This window comes from Eupeodes corollae, chromosome 3 (genome assembly GCF_945859685.1).
Source record: "Eupeodes corollae chromosome 3, idEupCoro1.1, whole genome shotgun sequence".
Taxonomy (NCBI): domain Eukaryota; kingdom Metazoa; phylum Arthropoda; class Insecta; order Diptera; family Syrphidae; genus Eupeodes; species Eupeodes corollae.
The window spans coordinates 43,079,770-43,106,845 of NC_079149.1; the positions used below are offsets into that span (position 1 = coordinate 43,079,770).

A 27,076-nucleotide genomic window follows, 5' to 3' on the forward strand; every position below is an offset into this window, starting at 1 on the left:
GTTGTCTCAACCTGCTTAATCCTTAGGTTCGTTCGTAATCGGGCCTTATAGGGTGAACTTTTTAACAATCTTACTCATAACTTAATTTGCCTAATAATGGAGTAAGCAATGAAGACTCTTTATTTCCTTGACTTTTGTAACTAAATAAATAATTTACGTGGTGACAGTCCGTTGAAAACTAGAGCCTAGTGACTTACAACTCTCAACCATTCTTGTTTACGAGTCATTCAAGGATGGAGGGGACCTACAATTTTATGTCGAATTAAACCGGTAATTTGGAAAAAGCAAGCAAGAGTCCTACGCTCTAACCACAACCTACTAACTTTTGTAACTACAATGATTTTTAACTGCAATGAATCTTATTAAAGACCCACTGTTCACAAAGGAATTATATTTTTTTTTGACAATGGGCAGGTTCAGACAACATTAGGGACTTCATTTGCAGTCAACTGCATTCTCTGAACGAACATTTTGACCAAGGCAACTAGTTAGTTTTTCAACTGTCATAATCTTTTAACTTGGAACTTTACTTCACTAACCTTTACCTTCGGTTCATTGTACATAGTAGTGCACAACTATCAAAAACATTCTCTTCCAATTTGACAAGGAACCCTTTTTCACAAAAGATTAAACGAAATTGTGCGGAAAATAAATAATTCATGGAGTAATAAAGTTCAGCTTTCAGTTGAATTAAAAAACATCATCAATTGTCATTGTGACATAAGTTGACTTGACTTGATAGTTAGGGAGATTTTTCTTGAATAACTTTCCAGTCAACTTTCCAATGAAGATGCCTTAATTGCAAGGCAATTTTGTGGCAGCTGGCCAATCAGATACTAGAAACTTGCCTTACTTTCAAGTCCCTTATGTCACCTGAACCTGCCCAATGAGTTGGCAACCCTATAGTTAGGGTGGTGGATTTGTTTGTTTGTGTACTTAAAGTTTGTGCGAATAGATTTTTCCTTTACAACGGAGTAGGTAGTTAAATGTTGGTCGTGATAATGGTTATAGTTTGTGTACCTTCTAAGTTCGCTAGTCGACAGTGACGGATTTACAAATTTGTCTTTACTGACTTAATTTACTACGTACGTACTTAAGGTGTCGCTACAGTCCTGTGTGAACTAGGGCCTCACTCAACAAACTTCTTCATCTAGCTCCGTCCCTAGCTAGATGTCTCCAGTTTCGCGCTCCAAGTTGGGTGAGGTCACTTTCCACTTTCCACTCCCCTTCAATGCATACGGGACCGTAGATCACACGAAGAACTTTTCTCTCGAACCGACCCAAGGTGCTTTCATCCGCTTTTGTCATAGTCCATGCTTCTGCACCGTATAGCAGGACGGGGATGATAAGGGTCTTATATAGCGACAATTAGGTCCCTCGAGAGAGGATTTTTCCACTCAATTGCTTTCTAAGCCCAAAGGAACAGCGGTTAACAAGAGTTATTCTTCGTTTGATCTCAGTGCTGGTGTTTTTTCTGCGTTTACAGCGTAGGTATACTAAGTCGTTGACTTAGATAGTGCCTCTAGTGTTAACGTGTGAGCTCTGCAGTATTCTTTCAAGCACGATGTTAAAAAAAACACATGACAGCGCATCACCTTGTCTAAAACCTTTTTTGACATCGAAAGGTTCTGTTAAGTTGTTTTCAACCTTTATGGAGAAGCATGAGTTCTCCATGATCATCCTGCACAAACGGACGAGTATACAGCTCGTCCCTGTAAATGCTGTCATATGCGGCCTTGAAATCGATGAATAGATGGTGGGTGCCGATGTGGTGTTCTTGGGTTTTTTCCAGGATCTGCTGTAATGTGAATATTTTATCAACTGTGGACTTTCCTGGTCTAAAACCACACTGATAATGACCTATCAGGTTGTTGGCGATGGGCTTTAGACGTTCACATATTACGGCAGAGAAGATTTTATAGGCGATGTTAAGTAGACTGATTCCTCGTCACCGTTGATTCCATCTCGAGAATTCGTCCGCTGCGTCTGGATAAGGAGAGGTGCCTTAGTGGAAACACCTCTCCCCGCCCTCTCTCGTTTGCTGCCCCCAACAACTTTCCACTGGGGTTGGAACCCAATCTCCAGTTGAGGTAATAGGCACCCGATGCTCACCACGGGGAGGTGAGAGTAGGAGTTGATAGACAGAGGTGGGTTTTTAGAAAAACCTGGGTCTTTACTGACGTTATTCGGTATTTAAAGACTCCATACCATTGCAGACACAAGAGAAACGTTATCCATAGCAAGTTTTTAACATTTATAAACTTCTAAAGTTATTTCTTTCCATCTCCTTCCTTCTCTTAAGCAAACTCCCCTTATTTTAGATATCCATTCTACCTATTAAAGCACTTCAAAAACCAAAGGAAAATGTTTAAGCTTTAACAATTTAGGGTCTCTGACCCGACTTAATCTTAAAAGTTCGTACTAGAAACCGTAAGAACCAGCATAAGGTCCTTGCAAACCTAAACCGACCCTGAACTATTTAGACGGAATTCTTCATCCTTTATAAATAAAAATGTTTACAGAGCTCCCAGTACATGACTTGTCCACACTCACACCACCACCACCGCCAACTCCGATACACCAGCGACAGAGAGAGAGAATGCATGTCCTTGCATGAGAGACGAGACATCTGGGATGCATTCGCTATAACAGCGAACGAATATTAATGTTATGAAGTTTACGATCGCCTTAAAATTGAATGGAATTTTATAACTTTAGACAGGCGGAGTCGTATATATATGTATGTACTTACTAGTCCTGAAATTATATACATACATATACATACTTTTAGTTTTGTTTGCTAAAGCATAGCAAAAGCTAGAGCCAGTGCCAAAGCCATGCTAACGTTTTCTTTGACGTATGTTTTTAATGGCCAACAAGTCCTGTAAGTTATTAAATGGTGTTATTACTGTGATCCATGCAACTGTTGCCATGCCATGTTATAAGCCACTAACTAAGTTTTGAGGACTTTTATTATACATACCTCTATTCCCTAGAATGAAGGTAGGAATGTGTACTCCTTTTATATTTTGTTGTTCCTTTATAATAATATTTTCAACTAAGTGTGGCGAAATGCATCTTACTGAAATGGTGGGTCATTAACTTGACTTTTATGCAATGGATTTAGATAAGTTATTACAATTGACACACCACCATCGAACAACAGAACCAAAGAATGACCCAGTGGTTTGCATGATTGGATTACTTCTAGTGGTGGCAACTGATTATTACCATTCATCAAATGCTAATGTCAAGTAACTTCCTTAATTTTGGGTTAGGAAAAAAACAATCAACTTTTGCAGTTTCTTATCAGCCAAAAAGATAAATTAAAGTAGTTTAGTTTATTATAATGGGAACACTTTTACAAGTCCAAAATCAAGCTTATTTGAACATATTAACGGGTGAAGAGGGGGTGTTCCGCAGACGCTTTCAAAGCATGGTGATAGGTGAAACATCAAGAATCCATAATATCTTCTTTCTAACTAACACATTCGACATACTACGGTTGGTATTTTCGTATTAAACAAGTTGGAAGGCCAATAATTTAAAAATGCAAGCAGCTCTTCAATCCCTGCTATACTAAAGTTAGCTTGTGTCTTTAGATGTTTTTGCTAGTGGGAGTTGTCAGAGAAATGATTTTGACTTACGCCTGTAACAATCCTCGGTTTCTTTAGTATTAAAAGAAATTGTGTGTGCAATAATTGAGGGCAAATTATGTCCAACCTGGGTCAGTCTCACAACGTCATATGATGAAAAACAAAATGCACGAAACTATTTTTTTCAACGGCCAGGTTACCAGGAGTAATTGGATGTGTTGACGGAACCCATTCAGGAATTGTTGCTCGGATTGAGTTGCGTCATCAGTATCTTAACAGAAAAAGAAATTACAGTTTAAACGCAATGATAGTAAGTTTTTTTCTTGAGAGTAGCTTTTGGGTGACCATAAAATGTGTATTCGTTATGTTGACAAGATATCCTTGATCGCTTCATGATTCCTTTGTTTGGAACTGCAGTAATCTTAAGTCAGTTCTTGAAACGTGGTACCAAAGAGGAAAAGGTTCAAAGTTCCGTGGTAGTATTTATATTTGTATTTCGTCGTTAAATAATGTTTTCTTAATTTTAGGAGAATCGGGTTACCCACTATCGTCTTGTTTGCCCACTCCTTTCAGAAACGTAAGCTCTAGTTCAAGGCAGACTTTATTCAATAAGCAACACGCCAAAGGCAGAAATATAATAGAAAAGACTATTGACGTTCTTAGGAGTCGATTTCGCTGTCTTTTAAATAAAAGAAATTGCATTACGCTCCTTCAAAGTCAAAACAAAAAGTTGTTTATCGGCTTCACAAGAATCTTTTTCATTGGACACTTCAATGTTTTGTAAGCCGATTAATAAGTCCTCTAAAACTTGGCTAGATGAACCAAAACAAGTACCTTCTGGACTTACAGCTTGCTTGCAGTTCAACCACAGCTTGTTCCAAAGGAGTTAAGGACAGTTTTCTTTTGATTTTAAGCTTATGATCCAGCCAAACCTGTTGAATGAATAAAAGTTTTATTTAGAATTCACATTACCTTGTGCAAATCTTTTAGATCGGAAGTAGGTGGCCCAAGTAGTTGAGGGTTGTAGGAAATTTAACAACATTTCTTTTGGTTTTTTTTCGAAACTCTCCAACACCTCGTTTTTTCGTTTTATTTTCCGACATTTCTTTTACATAAGCTTCGACCTTTTCTCACACAGTATGAACGTTCGACGGAAATAACACGAATGACGTTCAAATCAACGAACATTCGATACTGACAATAGAGTGAGACCAATCTTCGAAAACTTTATGACATTTAAGTCGAATCAACGGTTCTCGATTCGCCAACGGTAAAACAAATTTCTCACACACACGTTTATTCATTCGACTCGGCAATGGTTATAGGGGTATTCATCTTATCTTCAAGTTATAAGTATCCGCCCAAGTGTCCCCGTTACTTTTTTGTTATAAAATTGGACCATTCTGACAAACTTTTTACTCTTTAAACGAAACCGTGCCTCTTAGGTGAGAGCTGCACGACATAGAACCGTTTTTTTAAATTACAATTCATCCAACTTTCATTGAATCCAATTAAAAGGTGTTAATTAAATAAAACTCAACTTCGTTTGTGGTAACAAAAGTTTACCTTTTTAATTTTATTTGTTTTGTTTTTTATTTATTGTACAACGAAATAACATTTTTACCATCTTCACACTCGTAATAATATAAATAACGGAACACTGGATAGTGTACATATTTATCCTTTAATTTAATAGCAAAATAATTATAAACGTATTTCAGAAACATTCAAAACTTATTTTAGAAAACAAATAAAAAAAAGAACAAGTCCAAATACTGAACTGCTGACTCTATTTTTAGGAATACAAAATAACTAAGGTTATAATATTTTTTGGACAAGGAGAATTGAAAGAGAATCGAAAACAACAACAATCAAATTATTATTTAGAGTGGCCTTGGATCTCTGTTGAATTCAACACGAGAAAGACATCTTACTTGAAGCCAAAAGTGGGACAATCAAGGATGCTGTTAAGATGTGTCTGTCGTGTTGAGAAGCAGGGAACTAAAAAGCCACTTGGAAAATTAATAAAACAGGACGAAAAATAACAGGAATGACAGAAAATTTGTAGGAGGGCGAATCTGAATCGCTTTATCTATTCATTAACATTGATAGTTATGGTCTTGCCCTTGGGATCATCGAAACGATCCATGGTATTGATGTCCAGCATCCAGCAAATACCAACGCTCATGATGCCCAGCAAAATGAACACCACAAACAAACCAGCCAGAATTCCAGACGAAAAGAATCCCACGCAATACCAAGCGTCTGAGAAGTTGAAATTTTCGGGAGTGGCGTCATTGAATGGAGCTTGCATCTGCAGAGAGTTCCAAATGATGATTTTGTTAGAATCAGCTCCCTTTGAGGAGAAAGTTTGATTGCCGCAAGAGTAGGAGAAGTTGGTGGGGGCATTGACTTCTGATGGGACATAGAAAGCCTCTCCATTGAGCACCAAATTGGACATTTGGTAGTATCCACCGGACAACGAGATGAGGAAGCTCATTTTATCAGTTCCGCCGTTCATGTTGACGGTGAATGCGGTATCGTTCTTTCCCGAGAGACTCATCTCTGTGATTTTGATTGGAGTAATGACGCTTGGTTTGCCTTGCTCCTTGGATGGTTCCTTGGTGGCCAACTCAGTGTAGAATATGAGGAAGTCCTTGCCAGAGTGGAAGACGGTGCCAGAGGTAGCGGAATCTACGTCACGACGACGACGATTTTTGCTAATTTCATTTGGCGATGGCTTGCGGGTATAGAGGGCTGTGATTTTGCACTCTTCGGAGAGTTTCTTTGTAACCTTGGCCATAAAACCATCTAAAAAGGCATTTAATAATCTGAATCGCTTAAAAATGAAGACTTTATTGTCTTACCATGAAGCTCTAGAAGCTCATTGCGTGGCATGTCACCACCCACAGTGCTAAGATCAATAAGGACGGTCGAGCCAGGTTCACAATCGACGTTATCAAAGTTCCCAGTGGCATCCACATTAACCCACATTACTTTGGAACTTTCTTGACGCAATGCTTCAATAGGATTCTGGACATTAGCATAGTAGGTTGTTTGGGGGGCCGTTTGCAGATTGCTGTAGCATGACTTCTGATCGGACGGTTTCGAGCAGGAAAAGTCGACGTTATCAAGCTAAACAACAAATATTATAGACTATGGATTGAAAAGGATTGCTTTTAAATCTTACATTAGGTTCCAGGAAAGCAACAAACATGGTTTTTTGGATAATTGGTTTTATGACATTGGCGAATTCTTCTTGAAATAACGTGTAGAAAGCTGGCTTCTCAATGCTGTTCGAATAAGTTTGCTTGTTTGATTTCTATTCTTTTGAAATTTTTGTATTTACTTTAGGTTACACCCACCTGTTGGTTCCTGATATGAAAACTGGAGACGGCGACCTATCACCCAAGGCTGCGCCCATCAAGCAGACGAGCACAACTATCAGCTTGCAGAACATTTTTCTTGTTTTTTTTCTTCTGGGTTTTCAGAAAACAGAAAAACACTCTTCGAATTGAATGGAAAATTTATAACTAAGAATAAAAGAGGATTAACTAAAAATGAATCACAAAATCAAAATTAGGAAAAAATCTTTTTCTTATTCGCTAGTCCATTGAAAAATGGTCTGCCCTTTCTTGTCAAAAATTTTCTACGTTCATATGACAGTCATGTGACAAGATTAATAGTAGAAGGGGTTTTTCGAAGTTCGAATCGATACTCGAGTGAGACAGCAAGTCTTGGCAAGTGCTACCAAATTTCCCCAATGTATATAACGATATGAAATTGTAAATAAAATTGTGTAAATAAATTTATACAATAAAATAGGGAGGAAACAGCATTTTCTTGTGCCCCTTTATTGCTTACAAAAACTGTCTGTCAATTTTCCATTAGGATTTGATCATATGGAAAGAATTATGGCAATTTAGATCTATTTAGTTACGGAATTTTATTCAGATCCTCAATCTCTACAGATATATTTGGACCGCGGTTAGATCTTAAAGAATCCACACAAATCGGTCAGTTAAATTTGGTGAACTAGGAGTTAAATATTAACTCACTTTTAAGTATGATTTTGGATCGTGTAGTTCCATTTTGATCTTTGGTTCTATCGTGTATGGCTTGCTTTAAGATTACCTCAAAATGAAATGAAATGAAATGAGAATTGGATGCTGTGGACCTTTTCATAGGCTTTTCCCACCAAGTCCAAAAACCCGGTTTGCGAGAAATTATCGGTTTTCGCCGAATACCTACATCGAAAACTCAAGTTTTCCCATATATTTTTGTTAAACCACAAGTTTCGTAAACCATAACTTTTATATTTAAACCTCTCGAAAACTAGTAGCATTTCAAAGTTGAACTGAACAAACGTGACACGAGGAAGACTTGCTCATAGTTCGTAATGACGTTTCCAAAGGATGCGTCTTCGAACTCGTCCCCACAAATATGTTCGACGCTTGCGCTTACTACCTGGAGAAAGACTTTCCAATAACACCCTTCAATCACAAGGCTTTGGGATATTTGAGAAAGGCGATAAGTTCATTTGCGGAGGAGAACAAGTATGAAAGAAAATTTCCCAACTATAATAGGCATGAGCTAGCATATGCGCGCATAAGTAAACGTGCGAATACAAAGAATCTCAATATGAGTGAACATAATGGAGTCTAGCTCCGTTTCGTTCAATTTTTCTCAGTTTCGTTAACTTAAGCACACTTAAGCAAGAGCGATCCCTGTCGCTCGCCGCATAAGTAAAATCTGCGTGAGCAAAATTGCACTATAGTTATGCAGCAATTTCGCAAACTTAAGTGAATTTTCGTCGGGTTTTTGACATAAGCTTATGTTTGCTTATGCCTATTGTAGTTGGGCCTTAAGTCGCAGCGGGTTAGGAAAATTTGCGCCAAAACATTCCACAATGTGGGAACCATTGTTCCCCTTTATGGGAAGCGATGCCAACATCAAAACGATCCTCAGTGCTTTGGACAAGCCAGGTGAGTCCTCAAAGGAATAAGCCAAAAAGATAGTCATGGAAAAATTGCAGCCCATCATTACAGCTTCAGTGGTCGCTATGGATGAGTATGATTTTGGTACGAATCTGGAACTAGGAATTGACCTTTTCGATTCGATGACGCCGATTAGTTGCTCGGATGGCAGAAATCGCCATATTATGCCGATTCTGAAGGTACATTTGGCTAACAGAAGCAATAGTCATAAGCTCTATATTTTGGATTGAATTTGTTATGGAAGAAGAAGAAAATGTTTTAAATAAAATTAATTTTTCTAGACAATTAGCTTCTCCTTAGTGAATTGTTCGGACCAGTTGATTTGAACAAAGAGGATGGCTGCAGCCAAGCGAGCTTGTAGTTCTTGTTGGTTCATGTCTTGAGCCCGTTCCACCCGTCCACAGAACTTCAGTTGAAACTCTTCTACGAGACAAGATAGTGTTATGGCCTTGTCTGCGCTGATATGCTGCTCTATCACAGCACAGGAAAGGGAATTATCGACTCAAGGGTGTCGACGGAAAAAAAATCCTTAGGAGAATGTTTGCACATTTTCAAAAAATTGAATCTTGAGAAAATACATACCATATAGAACATCTTCACTGTGTGAAAGGAAGTACTTGGGTATTTTCATTTTATCCGCATCCGAGACGGTGGGTGGTGAAATACTGGGAGTTTTTTGTATGTTCGATCGAAACGTTTGTTAAACCACTCAATGATCCCATCATCCCATTATTTCTTTTGGAGCTCGTATAGATCTTTGTCTTCCTGAAATTCAACTTGATAAGTACCTCCATAAGGCTAAAGTTTGTATCTTGCATTTTCAGATCCTTTATTTCATTGCAGAGTATATCGAAAGTTCTGCGGCTCGTTCTGAAATGTTGTTTGAAATACTCATCATCGTTTACTAACATTTCATAAATAATTTTAGAAGAACAAAACTTTTTACTCACAAATTTTTTCATCAGTTTGGTGTAAAAAGGCTATAAGTTATTTTCCTTTCAGAACCTAAAATTGCGATATTTTTTCAGTCTCCGCAAGACTTTTCTCAATTAAATAACTTGCAAATATTCATTTTATTTAAGCAAGGTACACAATAAACACACAAAAGACAAATTATTTTATGACCGAACCTTTTTTGAAGTAGAAATACAGTTGTCCCATATATCAATTTTGGGTCAACTAGAAAATTTAAAGGGGGAGGGGGGCTGTTTTGTTATTATTTTTATATTCAAAATATTATTTTAATCTTTTGAAAAATGTTTTGAAGGTATTCAAAGCCAATTATTCCCCCCTTCAGCTCTATCTCAAATAAAATGTCAAAATGTAATGCACAAAGCAATTTATTTTTACAGCTCACTTTTAGTTAGAGCTGCGTACCAGAATTTTTGTATGGAAACTCGAGCTGCGAACTATCTTTAAAATTTAACCGGGCGTAAGCCTTTAACCCCATTAATATACATAGGGGCTTACCAATAATCAAAATAGCTCAACTTTCCATTACCGCAGTATGTGCAAATAAATAATAACTATAGCAATTTTAGAGCGAGAAAACATTTATTTCTATTTTTAATTGATTTTCAAACTTCATATGTTAGTGGGGCAACATGACTTAAAGTTGTTTCCTCGCCTTAATATTTAAAACATGTTCTATTGAGCCCCTATCTAACTGTAAAAAAATCAGAAGGAAATTCGTGCTGCGGTAATAGAAAGTCGCCCCATCAAAATTAAAGCTCACTTAAATATTAAACTGGTCCCAAATATATTACCATAGCAATAACCATTTTATTAAATTACTTTGCATTGTACAAACGAACTTAAACTAAAAGTAAGTTCATACAAAACCTTAAGTGAATAAATTCATATATCTGGCAACGCGAATGAGGCACTTCAACTAAACGAGTATCGTTAACGTCAAATAAAAAGATGTCAACAAAACAAAAACTATTTTTTCTCCAATTTGTGTGTCGTCTTCGATGTTCTACTTATTCTGTTAATGAAAAAGAGAACACTTTTTTCTTTGTTTTAAACATTTCTGAATGAAAAAATATACCAACAAAAAGTTCAATTAACCAAAAATGTAACTAACATGCTCCACTCTTTTACGTTCAACGTTCTTCTTACACTTGAAAGTAATGTTTCACAAATTGAGTCGCTATTGCATCTGTGACGTTCGCTACTTGCTGCGATTCCGAGTGATTCTTTGTGTGTTCCTCTTGTCAGTGATAATTGTTTGGAAGATAGTGAGTTTGTTTTTGTCTTGGGGTAAAAATGTGCATTCATGTTTTTATAATTTCCAGAGTACAGAACTAACAAATGACAGCCAGGATCTATCCGAAAGCTGTCCACACTTCGATGTGGTGTACACTTGGGTAAATGGTTCAGATCCGGAATTCACGAAATCTGTTCGACAATTCGACCCACACTATGATCCAGCACGATTCGATGACAAGAACGAACTCAAATACTCGTTGCGGTCCTTGGAGAAATACGCTCCTTGGGTGAGAAATGTGTACATCGTCACAAATGGCCAAATTCCACACTGGCTTGATCTCAGCTATCACAAGGTTTCAGTGATTCCACACTGGGAACTAACTGAATACCCCGAACTCCTGCCCACGTTTTCTAGCTCTGCTATAGAAACATTCCTGCATCGTATTCCGAACCTCTCGAAAAGATTCATCTACATGAACGATGATATATTCCTTGGGGCTCCCCTCTATCCGGAAGACTTGTACACTCAGTCGGAGGGTGTGCGTGTCTATACCGCCTGGACACTCCCTGACTGCGCCATCGACTGCCCCTGGGTGTACATCGGTGATGGAGCTTGCGATCAGCACTGTAACATTCCCGAGTGTCAGTTCGATGGAGGGGATTGCATCTATGAGGATTCACATCAATCGGAGACAAAACGTCCATCGACTCTTCCCACGATAGTGAATGCAGAGCAGCCCAAAGTCGAGCAACCTCGTCCATGGAAGAAGCGCAAGCGGAACTCCTTCAAAGACGTGATCAAGAAAACAAATCTGTCCACTTTCGAGGAGATGAAGAGCATCGTAGAGAGCTTCAATAGTGAGCAGCGATCTAAAGCTAAAACAGACACTCCCCAGCCAACGAAAGGATACAAGTCGAGTGTAGACATTTTCTCGCAGAGTCTAATTCACACAAATCGTCGTCTTAACCAGGAATATGGATTCAAGTCACGAAACGTATTGGCGCACGTTGGTTTCCTGCTGGACCGGGATACCATCTACGCAATGCAAAAGAAGTTTCGTCCCGAGATCCACGAGACCAGATCTCGTCGCTTCCGAGACAAAGAGGATCTGCAGTTCGCATTCCTCTATTACAGCTATGTCATGAGCGAGACCAGGAACCTAACGGTTGGCGAGATCTTCGATGAGTTCGATACAGACAGTTCGATGACCTGGTCCGATCGGGAGGTGAGAACATTCCTGGCTCGCATTTATCCTCTACCGCTGGATTGGTCAGCGGTGAGGTACTTCGAAGAGGTGGTGTCTAATTGCTCCCAAAAATTGGGAGAAGAACCGAAAAAGCGTGAACCGTTTAGCACATTGGTCTACGAGCGATATGAGGATTCAAGTTTGGTAAGTGACTTCGATTGAACGTGAAGAATAAATTCTTATGAGCCTCGTTTTAGCCGACTATCACTAGGAACCTAGTGATCCAATGCTCTATGCTGGCTGAAGTGATGCTGGACAATTTCGCCCAACGTCCACGATACAAATTCAATTTGACCCCTAAACGAGGGATTCATAGCAACTTTATGATGCTAACATCCAATCTGACTGAGGTGGTAGACTCCCTTGATCGTCTACGGAGGAGCCCTAAGTGAGTATAGATCGTGTCAAGGTCATTGCCCAGTTTCTTAGTACATTTAATTTTAGGAAATTCAACTGCATCAATGATAACTTGGAGCCACAGTATCCGGAGGAAAACGAACTCATTCGTCATCTTCTTGAGGACTTCTATCTTTCATTCTTTCCAAAACGCAGCCGCTTCGAGTTGCCTGAAAGATATCGTAATCGCTTTAACAATTTCAATGACTATGAAGCTTGGCGCTGGCGTAAAGGATTAGCCCTTTGTGTTGGCTATAGTGCTAGTCTTTTGTTGATTGTGTTTTTATTGAGATTTTGTTGCATGCACAAGGCGAAGTTTGTGAGGCGTTATGTCCAGAAAAAGTAAGAACACTTAAGTGTAGGGTGATACCTACGTTTCAGGGGTGTGTAGATTTATATGATGCTTTTTATAGATAATTTCTAAGCTGTAGAATATTAAAGACAAATAGAAATTATTCGAATTTTACGTGTTTTTTTCGAATTTGCAAGGAAGTTTTAGTTCCCTGGACTATCGCATATTTTGAAAGATTGAACTCGGCTTCAGTTGTTGACAGAGATACGCAAGTAATTTTTCTGCAACACCAACTTATAGCTCCTCCGTTCATAAAGAATATATATCCTGAGTTTTACTTTCGATTGATTCCGTCTGATGCCCAATTCGCATCAGCATATCCAATGAGTTCTTTTTCTGTCTTGTTATCTTTGCTGAGACATTATGTTTTCATTTGATGTTCCTAGTTCACACAGGATTGTAGCGCCACCTTAAGTAAGTAAGATCCTTTTAGATATTTTAGAACGCGTTTAAGTTCTATTCTGTCTACTTGACTTGGAGATGCAGTTTTAATATGCAACAGGTAAGACCTCCGGTGGATCTACTATAAAGGCATAAATCTGCAATACTCTGTATGAAACCTTCATCACTTACTTACTTACTTACGGTGGCAATACAGTCCTGTGTGAACTAGGGACTCACCCAAAAAAACTTCTCCATCTAGTCCGGTCCGAAGAACTTTTCTCTCGAACCGACCCAAGGTGAATTCATCCGCTTTTGTCATAGTCCATGCTTCTGCACCGTATAGCAGGAAGGGGATGATAAGGGTCTTATATAGCAACACTTTGGGCCCTCGAGAGAGGACTTTACCACTCAATTGCTTTCTTTGTTGTATGTCCTTTCTTGACGACAGCATGTACTTAGTTTTGCCCTCATTAACCGTTAAACCCATTTTTGCGGCCTCTGCCTCAATACTCACAAAAGCCCCATTAAAATCATGCTGAGTTCTTCCGATTATGTCAATGTCATCAGCATATGCTTGTAATTGGACAGACTGAAAGATAGTTCCTCTAGTGTTGACGTGTGAGCTCTGCACTATTCTTTCAAGCACGATGTTAAAAAAATCAGATGACAGTGCATCACCTTGTCTAGAACCTTTTTTGACATCGAAAGGTTCTGTTAAGTTGTTTCCAACCTTTATGGAGTAGCGTGAATTCTCCATGGTCATCCTGCACAAACGGACGAGTTTGGCAGGGATGCCAAAACTAGACATGGCACTATACAGCTCGTCCCTGTAGATGCTGTCATATGCAGCCTTGAAATCGATGAAAAGATGGTGGGCGTCGATTTGGTGTTCTTGGGTTTTTTTTCAGGATCCTCAGCATTGACTGCGGTTCCACTATGATGGTCCCACTTTCGTCTTTGGAGTCTTCGGTTCTATGTTTATGTACTTGTGAATTTCGTTTCACCTGTTCATAAAACTTTCGAACTTCATTCCTGCTTTTAAGCCTCTTAACATCTTCGACCACACGCTTCTCATGCTCTCTCTTTTTACTTCTGCTCGTAGAGCTCTGGTCCTTCTATGCAGCGCCGCTTTGCGTGCCTGTTGTTTGGCTGAATTTTCCTGCCGACATTCCTCATCTAACCAGGGGTTCCTTGTTGGTGGTTTCCTGAAACCCAGCACATTAGAGGCGGCTTCTCTGATTGGATCTTGGCAATGTTGCGACTGGTTTTCGATACATTGTGTTGGCGGCATAGAATTTCGAGAGAGGTCACTTGTAACTCGGTCGGAGAAGTATTTGGCAATCTCTCGCGAGTGTAGCCGTTCGACGTTGTATCTTCTCTCAGAACCTCCCTGTTTTGCCTTGGGTATGGAAACCCGAAGTGCTACCTTGGCTACAACTAGGTAGTGGTCCGAGTCGATGTTAGCTCCTCGGAAAGTTCGGACATCTATGATGCTGGAAGCTTGTCTTGCGTCGATCGCAATATGTTCAATCTGGTTGACTGTAGATTGATCTGGAGAACTCCAAGTTCGTTTGTGCATCCAAATAAGCGCTGTTGTTTTTGGCGGTGACCATAGCAAATATCGCAGTTTTTCATCCTCTTTTTGCCCGGACTTTAAGTTCATAGCACACAAATTACCAATAAAATTACTGTCTTAAAAACACTCCTCAGGCTACAAGTCCAAGATTTGTATTTTGTATTGTAAAGAAATATTAGTTATTTCTTTTCCAAATTAACAAGGAACCCTTTTAGAGAAAGCATTAGATAAAGTTGTGCTGAAAATAAATAGATCATAAAGTAATAAAATTCAGCTTTCAGTTGAATGAAAACAAATTATCAACTGTCATTTTGATAGAAGTAGACTTGACTTGATAGTTAGGGAGATTTTTCTTGACTAACTTTCCAGACAGTTTTCCGTTAAAGTTGCCTTAATTGGAAAATAAGTTTTTGGCAGCTGGCCACATCAGATAATAGAAACTTGCCTAACTTTCAAGTCCCTTATGTCGTCTGAACGTGCCCAATCTCTTCTAATTGCTGTTAGTTTTTCTCAACATCACGGTTATGTTCATCAGGTTCAGTGTGAGAGTCACGACTTTTATATGGATGATATATCAACTTCAGATTCTTCTTTTTGTTCATTATCTGTCTAATGAAAATTAAAGTTAGTATCAAGAAATTTTACATTTCTGCTTATCGTTATTTTCTTTGTGCTCTTGTCAACCAAACGATACCCTTTTGAATGTTCGTCGTAGCCTACACAAATTCATAGTTTAGTTCTATCATCTAGTTTTCTCCGTTTCTCTTGAGGTGTATAAACATAAGCTTTAAATCCGAACACAAAAATTATCTATATTGGGTTTCTTTCCAGTCCATCTTTCGTAAGGAGTTGTTGGGATAACGCTTGATGGTAATCTATTTTGAAGGTAGTTTGCAGTCATAATTGCTTCTCCACAGTATTCATATCCCAAATTCGCTTTTAACTGTATACACCGAGCCATCTCAATCAGAGACCTATTTTTCCGCTCGGCTTTTCCATTCTGCTGAGGAGTATAAGGTGTGGTATGCTGGTACTGTATGCCTTCCTTCGCAAAAAATCGTAATACCTGACCCGCTGTGTATTCAACTCCATTGACCGAGCGTATTATCTTAGGCTTGATTGATAACATATTTTTTATGATCTAGGTAAACTGCTAAGGACCCCTAATGATACAAGCTTATCAAAATATGTCGTCATAGCTTCTTCAAGTCTTAAACTACAAATTTTACGCATTATTTGCACCTTGTTGCTGAGCTTTGATTTTTCATGGTGATTTTTCAACTTGTCCCACGCATCTTAAGCTGTACCAGCTTTTCTGACATGATGAAGTTGATTGCCTTCAACTGTTAACCCAATTAGCACCTTTGCGTCACTATCCTTTTTCATCAATTCAGATGTTGTTGGACTTGGTTTTGGATTGAGAAAGACTTCTCACAAATCGTCCTTTTCTTAATAAAAGCTCCAGCTTGTACTTCCATAAGTTGTCCTTAATGATCTACCATTTGAAAATGTTATGTTGCCTTATTTATCTTTTTGCGCTCAAATTATGTTTCTGTTATTTCGTTTACTTTGCTATTAATGAAAGGCCCATAACCTATTGGTTATGATTTAATAAAGAAATTCTGGAGCTATTTAAATAAACGAAAGTCCTTAATATCCTTATAGAAACAAGATTTTATTCAGAAAGAAATAATAATAATAGAGTATTAATTTGCATTATACTAAAAACTATGTACCTACAATTTTATATAAAGCAGAATGATACAAGATAACAAAGTATTTAATAGATTAATAATTTTAATAGACGAATGTATAATTAACATTTGTATCTTATGTTCAAACTATTTTGAGAACATCTAAAGCTTCTTTTACAATACTGTAGCTTCCAGCTGTATTTTTTTTGTATATGATCATTAATTTTATGGTTTCAAGTTGGTAGCGCTGGGACTTGACAACTATCATTTGAAATGTCATAAAATGTATTAATGGAATGTTTTAGATTGCTAAAAATTAAACAACGAGTTAAAATTATAACTCAATTGTAACTAAAAGTTGTGAATTAAATGTAAGAACCTATCGCATATAAGGCTATCATAATCTTTAAAACTAAGAAGACACTTGACACTACAGACAGTTAAAAAACGATTTATTTTTCTAAAGCCTAGTTTTGTTTGTTAATCTTTAAACTTTAATCTTTCTTTCAAAAGAAAATGAAACACCGATCCAGAAATGCTTACACCGAATATATTTTCAGTTTTTTTTTGCTTTGATCTAGAAAAACGTTTTAACTGAACGCGACCTCTAGCAATTAATTCATAGAATATCTCCCTAGACACACTCATTCTCATCGATACTCGAAAAAAAGAAGTACACAATCGATGTTGTTCGCCCTCGCATCTGTCAATTTTTGAAGAAATCTTTTATTGGGAAGCAAATAATCCATTGGTTGCCGGTGTAAATTTTGTTTATTATTCTTAAATTTCTAAGAAATAATATAATAAATTATCTTCAACTCATTCCAAATAAACACACCAACTATTCAAGTATGTTGCAATTAAAAACTAAGTTTAATAAACTATTTAAAATACTTAAATTAATTGAAACAAATTGAGAATGACGTGTCACCTAAAACCAAAACTTTTTATTTATCTCTTTTTTCTAACAGAAATGATTACTGACGTCCAATTGGCCATCTTCTCAAATGTTTTGGGAGTTTTCCTCTTCCTACTTGTGGTGGCGTATCACTACATCAATGCTAATTCATCTATTTTCCGATCGAATTTGAAAAATAAATAAAAATGTAATAACTTATTTGTAATTTGTGTTTATTTTCTATTTTCTGTCCAATCTTGTGTCAGGTCTTTGAAAGAAAATCAAGCCCATAGTGTCAGGACATGCGTTTTCCAAGCAGGTATTGTTTACAAATAGGTTTTAATATAGAAAAACCAGCGAACAATGGGAAACTCAAGGAGCAATGTGTAGCTATAGATTCTCTTAAAAATGCCATGGGTGTGTTTTATACCTTGTCTGTAACTATAGGTACCTATGTTCTTAGTATACATTCTGTTCATATGATTTGGCCTTCCCAAGTGCTAATGACGATCTTTATTCCAATTGCCAAAAAAAAGTAGAGAACGTTGTTAGATGAAGTAGAATTGTTGGCCCGACAAATTGGTTTGAAAATTTAAAGAGAACCCCAACCTATAACCCGACATTTTACACACCTTAGGCTAGGAGACAAATTCTCTGCAGCAAGTTAAGGCAAACCTAACCCTGACCATATCGTCAAATCAAAGACTTCTAAATCGAATGGCAATTATTCTTTATTTTCTAAATTAATTCTTCTGCCTGGAAACAATTTAACGACAAAGTTTTTCTCTTTTTTGTTTTTGGGATTACATTTGCAATTTTTTTTCGATATTCATAAACTTTTTTTCGTTCATATTCAAAATGCGGAATCCCAATTGGTGTTGGAAAAGCGATTAGTGGTACTTGTAGTTCCTGTGGTGCCTGATCTTTCCGTAGTTGATGGTGTAGAAGAAGATCATGCATGCAGCAGTCAACTGGAAGAAGGGTGCAATTCCAGCCCTCTTGGGTTGGACATACTTGTGTTGCCAACGCCACCAAGCACGGCTCATGGCTCCAGCAATAGCCGATGGAGTCTTATTCCTACGGCTGATCCATGCTCCAACTTCCCCAATTTTGGTTTGGGCCAATGGGACATCAGCTGAAATGATAAATAATTGCATAAAGTTCTGTTAGAAATTTTCACATGGAATCCAATAATTGAGATCGAAATTAGCCTAACACCGCGCCATTACGTAATTGTTCTTTTTTTTTGGAAAAATATCTCGTTCTTTTCATGATTTATAGAAATTAATATTTACCTTTGCCGTAATAGCGTGCTGGATCGTAAGGTCCATGGATTTTTGGATTATATTCCGCTGGATAATCACCAAATGCCATTTTTACTTCGTGAGTTTAGCAGAATGAAATGAATTTTCTTTGGCTAAAAAGAAAAATAGCACCTTTGTAGAGTATGGGCAGAGGAAACTATAGTTTTCTCTTTCTAATCGTCACGTTTGGAGAGAAGTCAAATAAAGTGCTGCCATTGAAAAAATGAAGGTACATGACAATATGTCTGTTTAGTAACCTGACAGTTCTGTTTGATTATTAAAAAAAATAAAATAAACTCAATTAACGAAACAATCTCGTTTTCATTACTGCTAAGTTGTATTATCTGTTTTTATTTATACTCCTTATTCAGAGAAAATTCATTATTTAGAATGTATTCAATTACCTTGATAATTGCTACACTTGCACGCAGATCTTTCTCAACTTCCCACCAGAGGAAGTTTGATTAGTGGTTTGCTAACTTTCGAAAAATGCTTGCTAATATTTGTTAAGGGTTTTTCAATTAGTGCGGGTAGATGGGCAAAATTTCAATCGTGACGTTTGCTGTTTGATTGAAAATTAATGATTTTATTTTGTAGCTAAGTTCAGAAGCACAGAAATAGTCATGTCCACCCACTGATACGCCCACTTTTAAAAATTTTGTTACAACATATTTTTAAAAGTTTAAATTAAAAACAAAAGACAATAAAAATAAAAACAAAACAAAAATATTTGAAACATATATTATGTGCGTATTTATTTAAATTATAATAATTTAAGAATCTAAATCATATTGTTCAATATCTTCAAAACTAGAACTAAAAGAAGGCGAAGAAGTATCAATGCATTCGCTTGGTTGGAGATATTGAGCAATTTCTTCTTGATCTTCCTTACATAATCTCAGCTCTTTTTTTCTAAGATTAGAAATAAAAGGATCGGACCTGAGAAACAAGATCGGCAAAAAAGTCTTGGTTAGTGTTAACACGGGATGACTTTCTTGCGTGCCTAAGCCAATTTTTCGAAATTCCTTATGTGTTGCTTCAAGCGCTTTTGAGCACAGTTAACCATTTGGGATTTCGAAAGATGATATAATGTCTGGCCCATGAATTAAAAGTTTATGCACACTTATTGTAAAGCTCTAAATATATTTCTTTTACTTCAGCGAGTAATACAGAGAATTGACTTATATCAACAGTTAGTCCTGAAGATAAAACTCTCAAGACTATTGAAAATTTGTATATAAATCGTTCATCAATTTCCGCCTTTAACTGTGAGTTCTTGAAAAATCTCATTGTATTCATCATTTGTCGAACCGATACCAGACATGGTTTAAATTCGTTTTTTTCTTTCATCAAACACTTTCTTGTTTTCGGAGTCTTTTGCAACCCGTCTTGATTTAAATAGAAATCTGTACGTTATATGCAACAACAATTCGAAAATATTTATCTATGAGTGAAGAGTGGATAAACCAAATCGGAAGTTTTCTTCAATTACTGGTTTTTCAAGCACTTGCAGCAAATTCATTTAACTAGAAGTTGCTCCACAAAGAAGATGCACAATCTGGTTTGGTTTCCTCATTGCTTACAAGTTCTGGGAATTCCTTAATGAACATGAACTTAATCGGAAGGCAAAACATAGCAGAAAAACATTAAACAAGATTTTTCCATAACTCAACCCCGGTACTTTCTTCAACCAATTTTAAAGGTGATAATGCTATCAAAAAAAGATATTCATCCGTGTTTTTCAAATCGGAAAAAAACTTGTTTATATTGGCTATGGCCGGAACTTCCGTCAAAGCCACATTTACAAGTAAGAATGGCATGTGTGTCGCCCTTTGCTTCAGAAATATTGACAATACTTTAACAGTTTTTTCGAGATGTTTCTGAAGGCCAACACAGGCAGTGGCTTCCGAAACTTCTCTTTTTTCGGAAGCTTTTGCTTTTTGAAATTTCTCAACTTATATAAACGAGAAAACAAATCCTTATGAAAATCGTTAAATACAGATCTCAATATATTATATTTTTTTTCGGAAAGATCAAGATCAAAGTATAGTACTAACTTATCTTTCAACTTCAATACAAGAGGGATGTTTGGAAACTTCCGCAGCGAATTTCAGCTCTTCAGATGAAAGATTCGCAATTCTTCTTTTTTCGTCTTTATTGACGCATCTAAAAATGGAGTTTGGGGTCTGCCCCGAGTAGTTTGTGGTCCATCGTTGTGATTTAAAATGCTGACAGAAAGTGTAACATTATAATTAAGCCCAGCTTCGTGCCGCTTCTTGAAAAGAGTATGATTCCTTGAATATAGCTTCCATTTCTGTTCCAAGTTTCCATCAAAGTTTTAAATTTTGGACCTTAAATTATTTTTTATTGAAACGGGACAATTATTTACCTTTAAGTCAGTTAAAATTGAAGTTTAAATATTTTCAATTCTCGATTTTTTGTCGAAAGAAATTAATTTTTCATACATTTGTTGACTTTTAATGGTTGGACTTTGACCTACAAAAAGTTGAATTTTTTAAAGGTTAGCAAAAAGTAGAATGAAAACTTTACTTTTCTGTAAAGTTAAATGGTAATACGACATATCTACATTCAAAGTTCTTTAAAACTTTGTACAACTTTTTTCCGAAGCCTAACTTAAGTGAAGAAAAATCCTTTAACGTAGGTGTTTTTTTTAAGTATTTCCCTAAAACCACAAATTACTTCAAAGATTAAATTTATTTAGCCATACCTGTTCTTAACGATTCCATTATTTATAATAATTGCAAAAAAATGTTTAATCAATAACTTCTATTTCACCAGCTAAACCAATTCGAGCTAAATCACGATTCACAATGCAACCTTCACCAAAATTACCTTACATGCTCTAAACAATTCCGCTAACCTTTCCATAAAAAATGCAAACAACAAACAAACATTGAATAACAGTTAATGAACATGTATGCTAGACCTGCATCAGTGTATAAATGAACTGGTCAACACACTGTGCGCGGCGCTGCGCCGCGCCGCACTGTGGGGAAACAGCGGAAAAAACCTATGTTTATCAAATTAGGATTTTAAAAAATTCAAAAACATTTTCGCAAAGCAAAAAGGATGGAGAATCCGAAAATAGATTTAAAAAAAAAAAAAAAAATTGTAGCGCATATTTCCGATTAAAGTTGAAAAACAAGGAAATTTGGCAAAAATAAGAGTAGTTTTGAATTGCTTATTTTCTGAAAGTTTTGTACCTTTTAAAATGTTTTTTTTTTTGTAAATATGTTTGAAATAGAACAGGCAAATAAAATCAGAGGTTTTTTTTGAAATTTGAAATTGGATAGAATTTTTTTTTAACGAAAAACTGTTTTTTTAAAGGTTTTTTAAATTCAAATAATGTTTTGACTGTTAGCGCTGTTTGGCGCTGTAAGCAAATTAATTGCGTTTGAAAGTCTTGGGTCTCAGCTATTTTTTCCAAAAAAAATCACACCCGAAGACGTCCGAATTCGGATTTTATAGCCATTTGAATATAAAAAGTCAGCTTAAAATAATGAGAGTTTCGCTGGTAGATAAAAAGAGTGCGTTTGATGATACAACGGTTTTTAAATATTTTTTGGAACGTTGAATCAGAATACGAATTCTGATTCGAAACTACTTTTCACTACCTACCCCAGACAAAACAAATGTTCCAATTTTATGGTAAATGTGAAGGAATTTTAAACTTTTTTTTTGACAGGTGGAGAGCAAAGTGGGTTCGAGTCCCAGATAAGTAAGCAGTGTTGTATACATACATTATATATGAACATACATAAATGTACATACATACATAAGTACAAAGATTGACCTTGAATTTACATCATTACTAATTTCAAAGTCAAGGTTTTGTCTGTTTACTTAACTGTTGTAGAAAAAAATTAACCGTTTATTTGAAAACAAAGAAAAACTTTAAAATTTGTACATTAAAATTATTTGTTACAATCGAATAAAGTTGCTTTGCCAAGATGGCTGTTTTGTTTTCAATCTCTCGATCTGTCTTAGTTGACTTGATATTGAAAAAAGAAGAATCTTTTGAACAGTTTTTAAAAACAAGGCATACAAATTTAACAAAAATAGAAACGGACTAAATTTTAAAAAAATATAAACAAAATTTTTTGTCGAAATTTAATACGCGGTATCGTGAATCTACTTTCAATAAAAGTGTTTTCTTTAAAAAAAACAGGGATTGGATAGAAGGTAAGTTTGATGTTAAAACCTCTACCGATATTTCTATTGAGGAACCCCGTGTTAATTTTGGTGGAAGACCAATGAAAGACTTCGAAGAATGCTGCCATCGGAGCAAAAGAAGCAAGATAAGAAAACTTCAAGACAATGTGCCTCAAGCATTAATTGATGCAGCAGCATCATCATCACCGTCAACGTCATCTTTTGACCCAGATGCTGCTCTAGCCTTAACTGTCCAGGCAAAACTAACTAAAGAACAGTATGAAGTAATCCGGAAAGCATGTAAAGAAATTGGGCACGATATCTACCCTTCGTACAAGAAGGTTACAGAAGCGAAAAAAAAATGCTACCCAAATAACTCCACAGCAAATGAAACATCTGCCTGTGTCCCACTGCAAGATCTTTTAGATCACACCTGCAGTAGAATTTTAAAAACTTTGGATGAAAAATTAACCGTCAATCGACACCGACATCTTGTTCTCCAGACCAAATGGGGATGTGATGGAGCAAGTGGGCAAAGCAGATATATGCAAAATTATGGAGTTTCCGAGGAAGGTGTTTCTGATGAACACATATTTTTGACATCCTTTGTGCCTCTTAAGCTCGTCGAAGAAGAAAAGGAAGACATTTTATGGAAAAATCCGCGACCATCTTCAACCCGTTACTGCCGCGCGATTAGATTTTCATTTTCAAACGAGACTCCTGAAGAAGTCAGGAGGGAAAGAGATCGTGTTGAGAATGAAATTAAAAATCTTCGAGCCACAGAAATAGAGCATAATGGTTTTCGAACTAAAATAACACACGTATTATATTTTACAATGATAGACGGAAAAACTGTGCAAATTGTTATAAATACTTCTGCAAGTAGCAATTGTACAATTTGTGGTGCGAGGCCATCGGAAATGAACAACATTTCAAGTTTGCAGTTGAAGCCGACAAATAATGATTCACTAAAGTTTGGAATGTCGACCTTGCATGCAAGAATACGCTTCATGGAGTATATCCTGCACCTTTCCTATAATCTTCCGTTTAAAGCTTGGAGAATAACCCCAAAAACTGCAGAATTAAAAAAAAAATACAAAAACTCGTATACAGAACGAATTTCGGCAAAAAATGGGACTGCTTGTTGATGTTGTTAAACAAGGGTGTGGAACAACAAACTCCGGTAATACTTCAAGACGTTTTTTTGATAACCCATCTCTCACATCTGAAATTACCAAAATTGATGAAAATTTAATATGGCGTTTGGCGACTATTTTGGAGGTTATTTGTTGTAATCACTATATCGATGCAGGAAAGTTTCAAGAATACTCTATTGAAACTGCGAATATTGCTGTTAAGTTATATCCTTGGTATTACTTACCAGCAAGTGTTCATAAGATTCTTTTACACGGAAAGGAAATTATAGAATCTTGTGAACTTCCCATTGGTACCTTGTCAGAGGAGGCCCAAGAGAGCCGAAATAAGGATTACAGATATTTTCGATCCAACAATAGCAGGAAAATTTCAAGGACGGCTACAAACGAAGATGTCCTGCATATGTTCCTTATATCGTCAGATCCCTATATTTGATTTTTAAGGCCTGAGCCAAAGACCAAAAATTATTTGATGAGTGAGGAAGCTAAACACTTATTAATATAATTATGAAAAAAAAACTCTAAATTCTTTGAGAAAGTTTCCTTAAAAAATGGCCCTTTTGAGGGCCCCAAATATTAAATAAAAGATATATAAACAAGATTTCAATTCAATGAAAAAAAAACACAAAATACTTTTTCCAAAAAAAAGTATGTTTTTAAAATAAATTAAAATAATCTTTATATTTTTTTCAATGTTGGATTTTAGAAAAAACATGTTTTGGTCAAAAGCCATTTCCTCTTCTTGTGGGCGTGGCAGTGAGCGGTTATTTTTAGAGTTGATTCTACTTGCTTTAATCAATCTTCTCTGAAAATTTCATGAAAATCAATTCAGTGGTTCAGATTTTATGGAGTTTTTTCCGGTTCCCCATACAAGGTGCCCCACTGTGCGCCGTCCTGCCGGAACCACATATAATCTAAGACCACATGATTCAATTTGGACCATTAGAAATTAGTTATCATCGTTTTGTAGCGCTCGCTGTTGAAGGTGACCGTTTCCTTAACGTCGTTTCAAGAAAATACGAACCAATTACGCCATCGGCCCAAAATCCACACAAAATGGTAACTTTTAGCTGGTGAACCTTGCGTGGGTTAGTGTTGTTCCATATATGACATTTTTGCTTGTTAACACAGACATTCATTCAAAAATGCGTCTCGTCACTAAAGTCTCAACTATAATAGAATTAACCGATCCTAAGCCAGCTTAAGGGAACGAACCAATACGCAGCCTTAAGCCTCAACTATAATAGACTTAACCGAGCTTAAGCCAGCTTAAAGAACCAACCGTTCTGCTCAGTTTCGTTAAATTTCACTAACTTTCGCGCAATTACGCAAGAGGCATTTAAATGGCTCGAGCTTAAGCAAATGTCAAATTTGAAACGTATTTCGTTTGACATTTGCTTAAGTTACTTGAATCCATTATGGTTACTTATTGTTTTAACGATAACTTTTCGTTCGGTTTTGACATTAGCTTACTTTCGGTTAAGTCTATTATAGTTGGGGCTTAAAGATGATTTTTCGGCCAAAATCAAGGTCGTTAACGAACACTCATTTTGATGATAAAGTTTTATCATTTGAACGTCGTACTGTTTAATCGTGTAACTTGCCATTATGATTTGGCGTAAACAACTGAATAATAAACAAAAGATTTGACAGTTGCCACCAAAACGAAATGGCTCTACCCGTGCCATTTAAAAAACCCTATATAAACATTTTTTTAAATTTAAATAGTTTTGATCATCCATTAAAAAATAAAGAACAAAGCTCAATGTTTTTAGATCGAGCAAAAGTTATTATCGACTTTTATTTATTTTTTTTTCTAGAATTTTTGTAAAAGAGTGTCTCATTATTTTACAAACGAACCAAAAAAAGAAATACAAATTTGACAGTAATATCGTTTTAAGAATTGAAGAAAGGTGAACTATACAAAAAATTCAAAGCATTTTCAACAACACCAAGTGGATGTAGATTTTAAGAACAAAATTATCTTTATTGTTGAAGTTCATTTTTCCTTTTAGCTTGATTGGTTACTGGTCAAAATTGTTGCATTTCGGGTTAAAAAAAAAACTCGGAGTATTTGTTGGCAAATAAATGTACGAGTATGACTGTTTGGATAGTATTTAAGGGTGGAGGCCTTATCAAAACATTCTTCTCCGAAAATGCATAATAGCTTAGTGACATGCAAACCCAGTTTTTATTGCGTTATAAGATAAAGTACCAAATGTCAAAATGGTTCTAAATGTCATGAATACAGAAAAACAAGTCAATTACTGCAAATTTGCTTCCAAATCATGTAGTCTGTCGTTTTTACGATCACGATAGCCTATACAATAACCTTGAATGAGGAAATTGTGAAGTGTATTGTTTAATATTCAAAAAAATTATTATGGAACGATCATACAAAATTTCAAGATCAATCATACACTAGAAACTTGCCTAACTTTTAAGTCCCTTATGTCGCCTGAACCTGCCCATTGTCATCGAACATAGAAAATTTTAAAACGTGAGTTATTTGCCATCATGATATTTTATCATGTCTATATTACTATTTTTAGATAAAAGAACTCACTGTTTTTATTTACACGGAACCAATACTTGCCCTGTAGAGTAACTCAATGAATTTAATGTGTTTTCATCAAACATAAAAGCACAATAATTGTATACCCACCTAGAGATACCATCATAAACATTTGAGCCAGACATCCTTTTAAACACTCTGACCCAGATAAAAAGCATTTTAACATGCGCAATATTCCTGATAATCAATTTGTTTTGCCCTCTGGAGCCATTATTGTTAAAAACATAGGTACGTTTTGTTATAAACATAATGGTTATAGCTTCGCCGGCAAGTAAAATATTGTGAATGAAAAGCTTCATTCAGGACTCAGGAGCTGATAAGAAGAGCGAGAGAATATGAAAATATTCATTCAATTCTGATGGAGATATTTGATGTCCTTAAAGCTTTTTCAAAAAGTTCAAGCACTTGGTTTTGACTCGAAACAGAGAAAACATTGAAAAATTCATTCAATGTTGTGCGAACCGTCGTCTCGACCAACAGGTATAATCTCTGGGTTATAGATTGACCCAATTCTATTAT

General features: G+C 36.3%; 4 protein-coding genes across 4 annotated transcripts; 2 read left to right on the forward strand and 2 right to left on the reverse strand.

The window, feature by feature from the left end:
* Positions 1-5,137: 5,137 nt before the first annotated feature.
* LOC129950891 (V-type proton ATPase subunit S1) lies at positions 5,138-7,251 on the reverse strand. Its single transcript, XM_056062824.1, has 4 exons — positions 6,962-7,251; positions 6,787-6,889; positions 6,464-6,731; positions 5,138-6,407 (listed from the first exon to the last, which is right to left on the reverse strand). The coding sequence occupies exons 1-4, from the start codon at positions 7,054-7,056 to the stop codon at positions 5,689-5,691; spliced, it is 1,185 nt and encodes a 394-aa protein (XP_055918799.1). The 5' UTR covers positions 7,057-7,251; the 3' UTR covers positions 5,138-5,688.
* Positions 7,252-10,529: 3,278 nt separating this feature from the next.
* LOC129951690 (N-acetylglucosamine-1-phosphotransferase subunits alpha/beta) lies at positions 10,530-12,913 on the forward strand. Its single transcript, XM_056063980.1, has 4 exons — positions 10,530-10,833; positions 10,891-12,195; positions 12,249-12,439; positions 12,496-12,913. The coding sequence occupies exons 1-4, from the start codon at positions 10,726-10,728 to the stop codon at positions 12,791-12,793; spliced, it is 1,902 nt and encodes a 633-aa protein (XP_055919955.1). The 5' UTR covers positions 10,530-10,725; the 3' UTR covers positions 12,794-12,913.
* Positions 12,914-17,425: 4,512 nt separating this feature from the next.
* LOC129951900 (dolichyl-diphosphooligosaccharide--protein glycosyltransferase subunit 4) lies at positions 17,426-17,570 on the forward strand. The gene has a single exon (XM_056064258.1). It carries the CDS (start codon positions 17,427-17,429, stop codon positions 17,553-17,555), a length of 129 nt encoding a protein of 42 aa, XP_055920233.1. The 5' UTR covers position 17,426; the 3' UTR covers positions 17,556-17,570.
* A 494-nt stretch (positions 17,571-18,064) lies between these two features.
* LOC129949988 (putative ATP synthase subunit f, mitochondrial) lies at positions 18,065-18,807 on the reverse strand. The gene is made up of 2 exons (XM_056061745.1): positions 18,647-18,807; positions 18,065-18,486 (listed from the first exon to the last, which is right to left on the reverse strand). The coding sequence occupies exons 1-2, from the start codon at positions 18,723-18,725 to the stop codon at positions 18,242-18,244; spliced, it is 324 nt and encodes a 107-aa protein (XP_055917720.1). The 5' UTR covers positions 18,726-18,807; the 3' UTR covers positions 18,065-18,241.
* Positions 18,808-27,076: the final 8,269 nt, after the last annotated feature.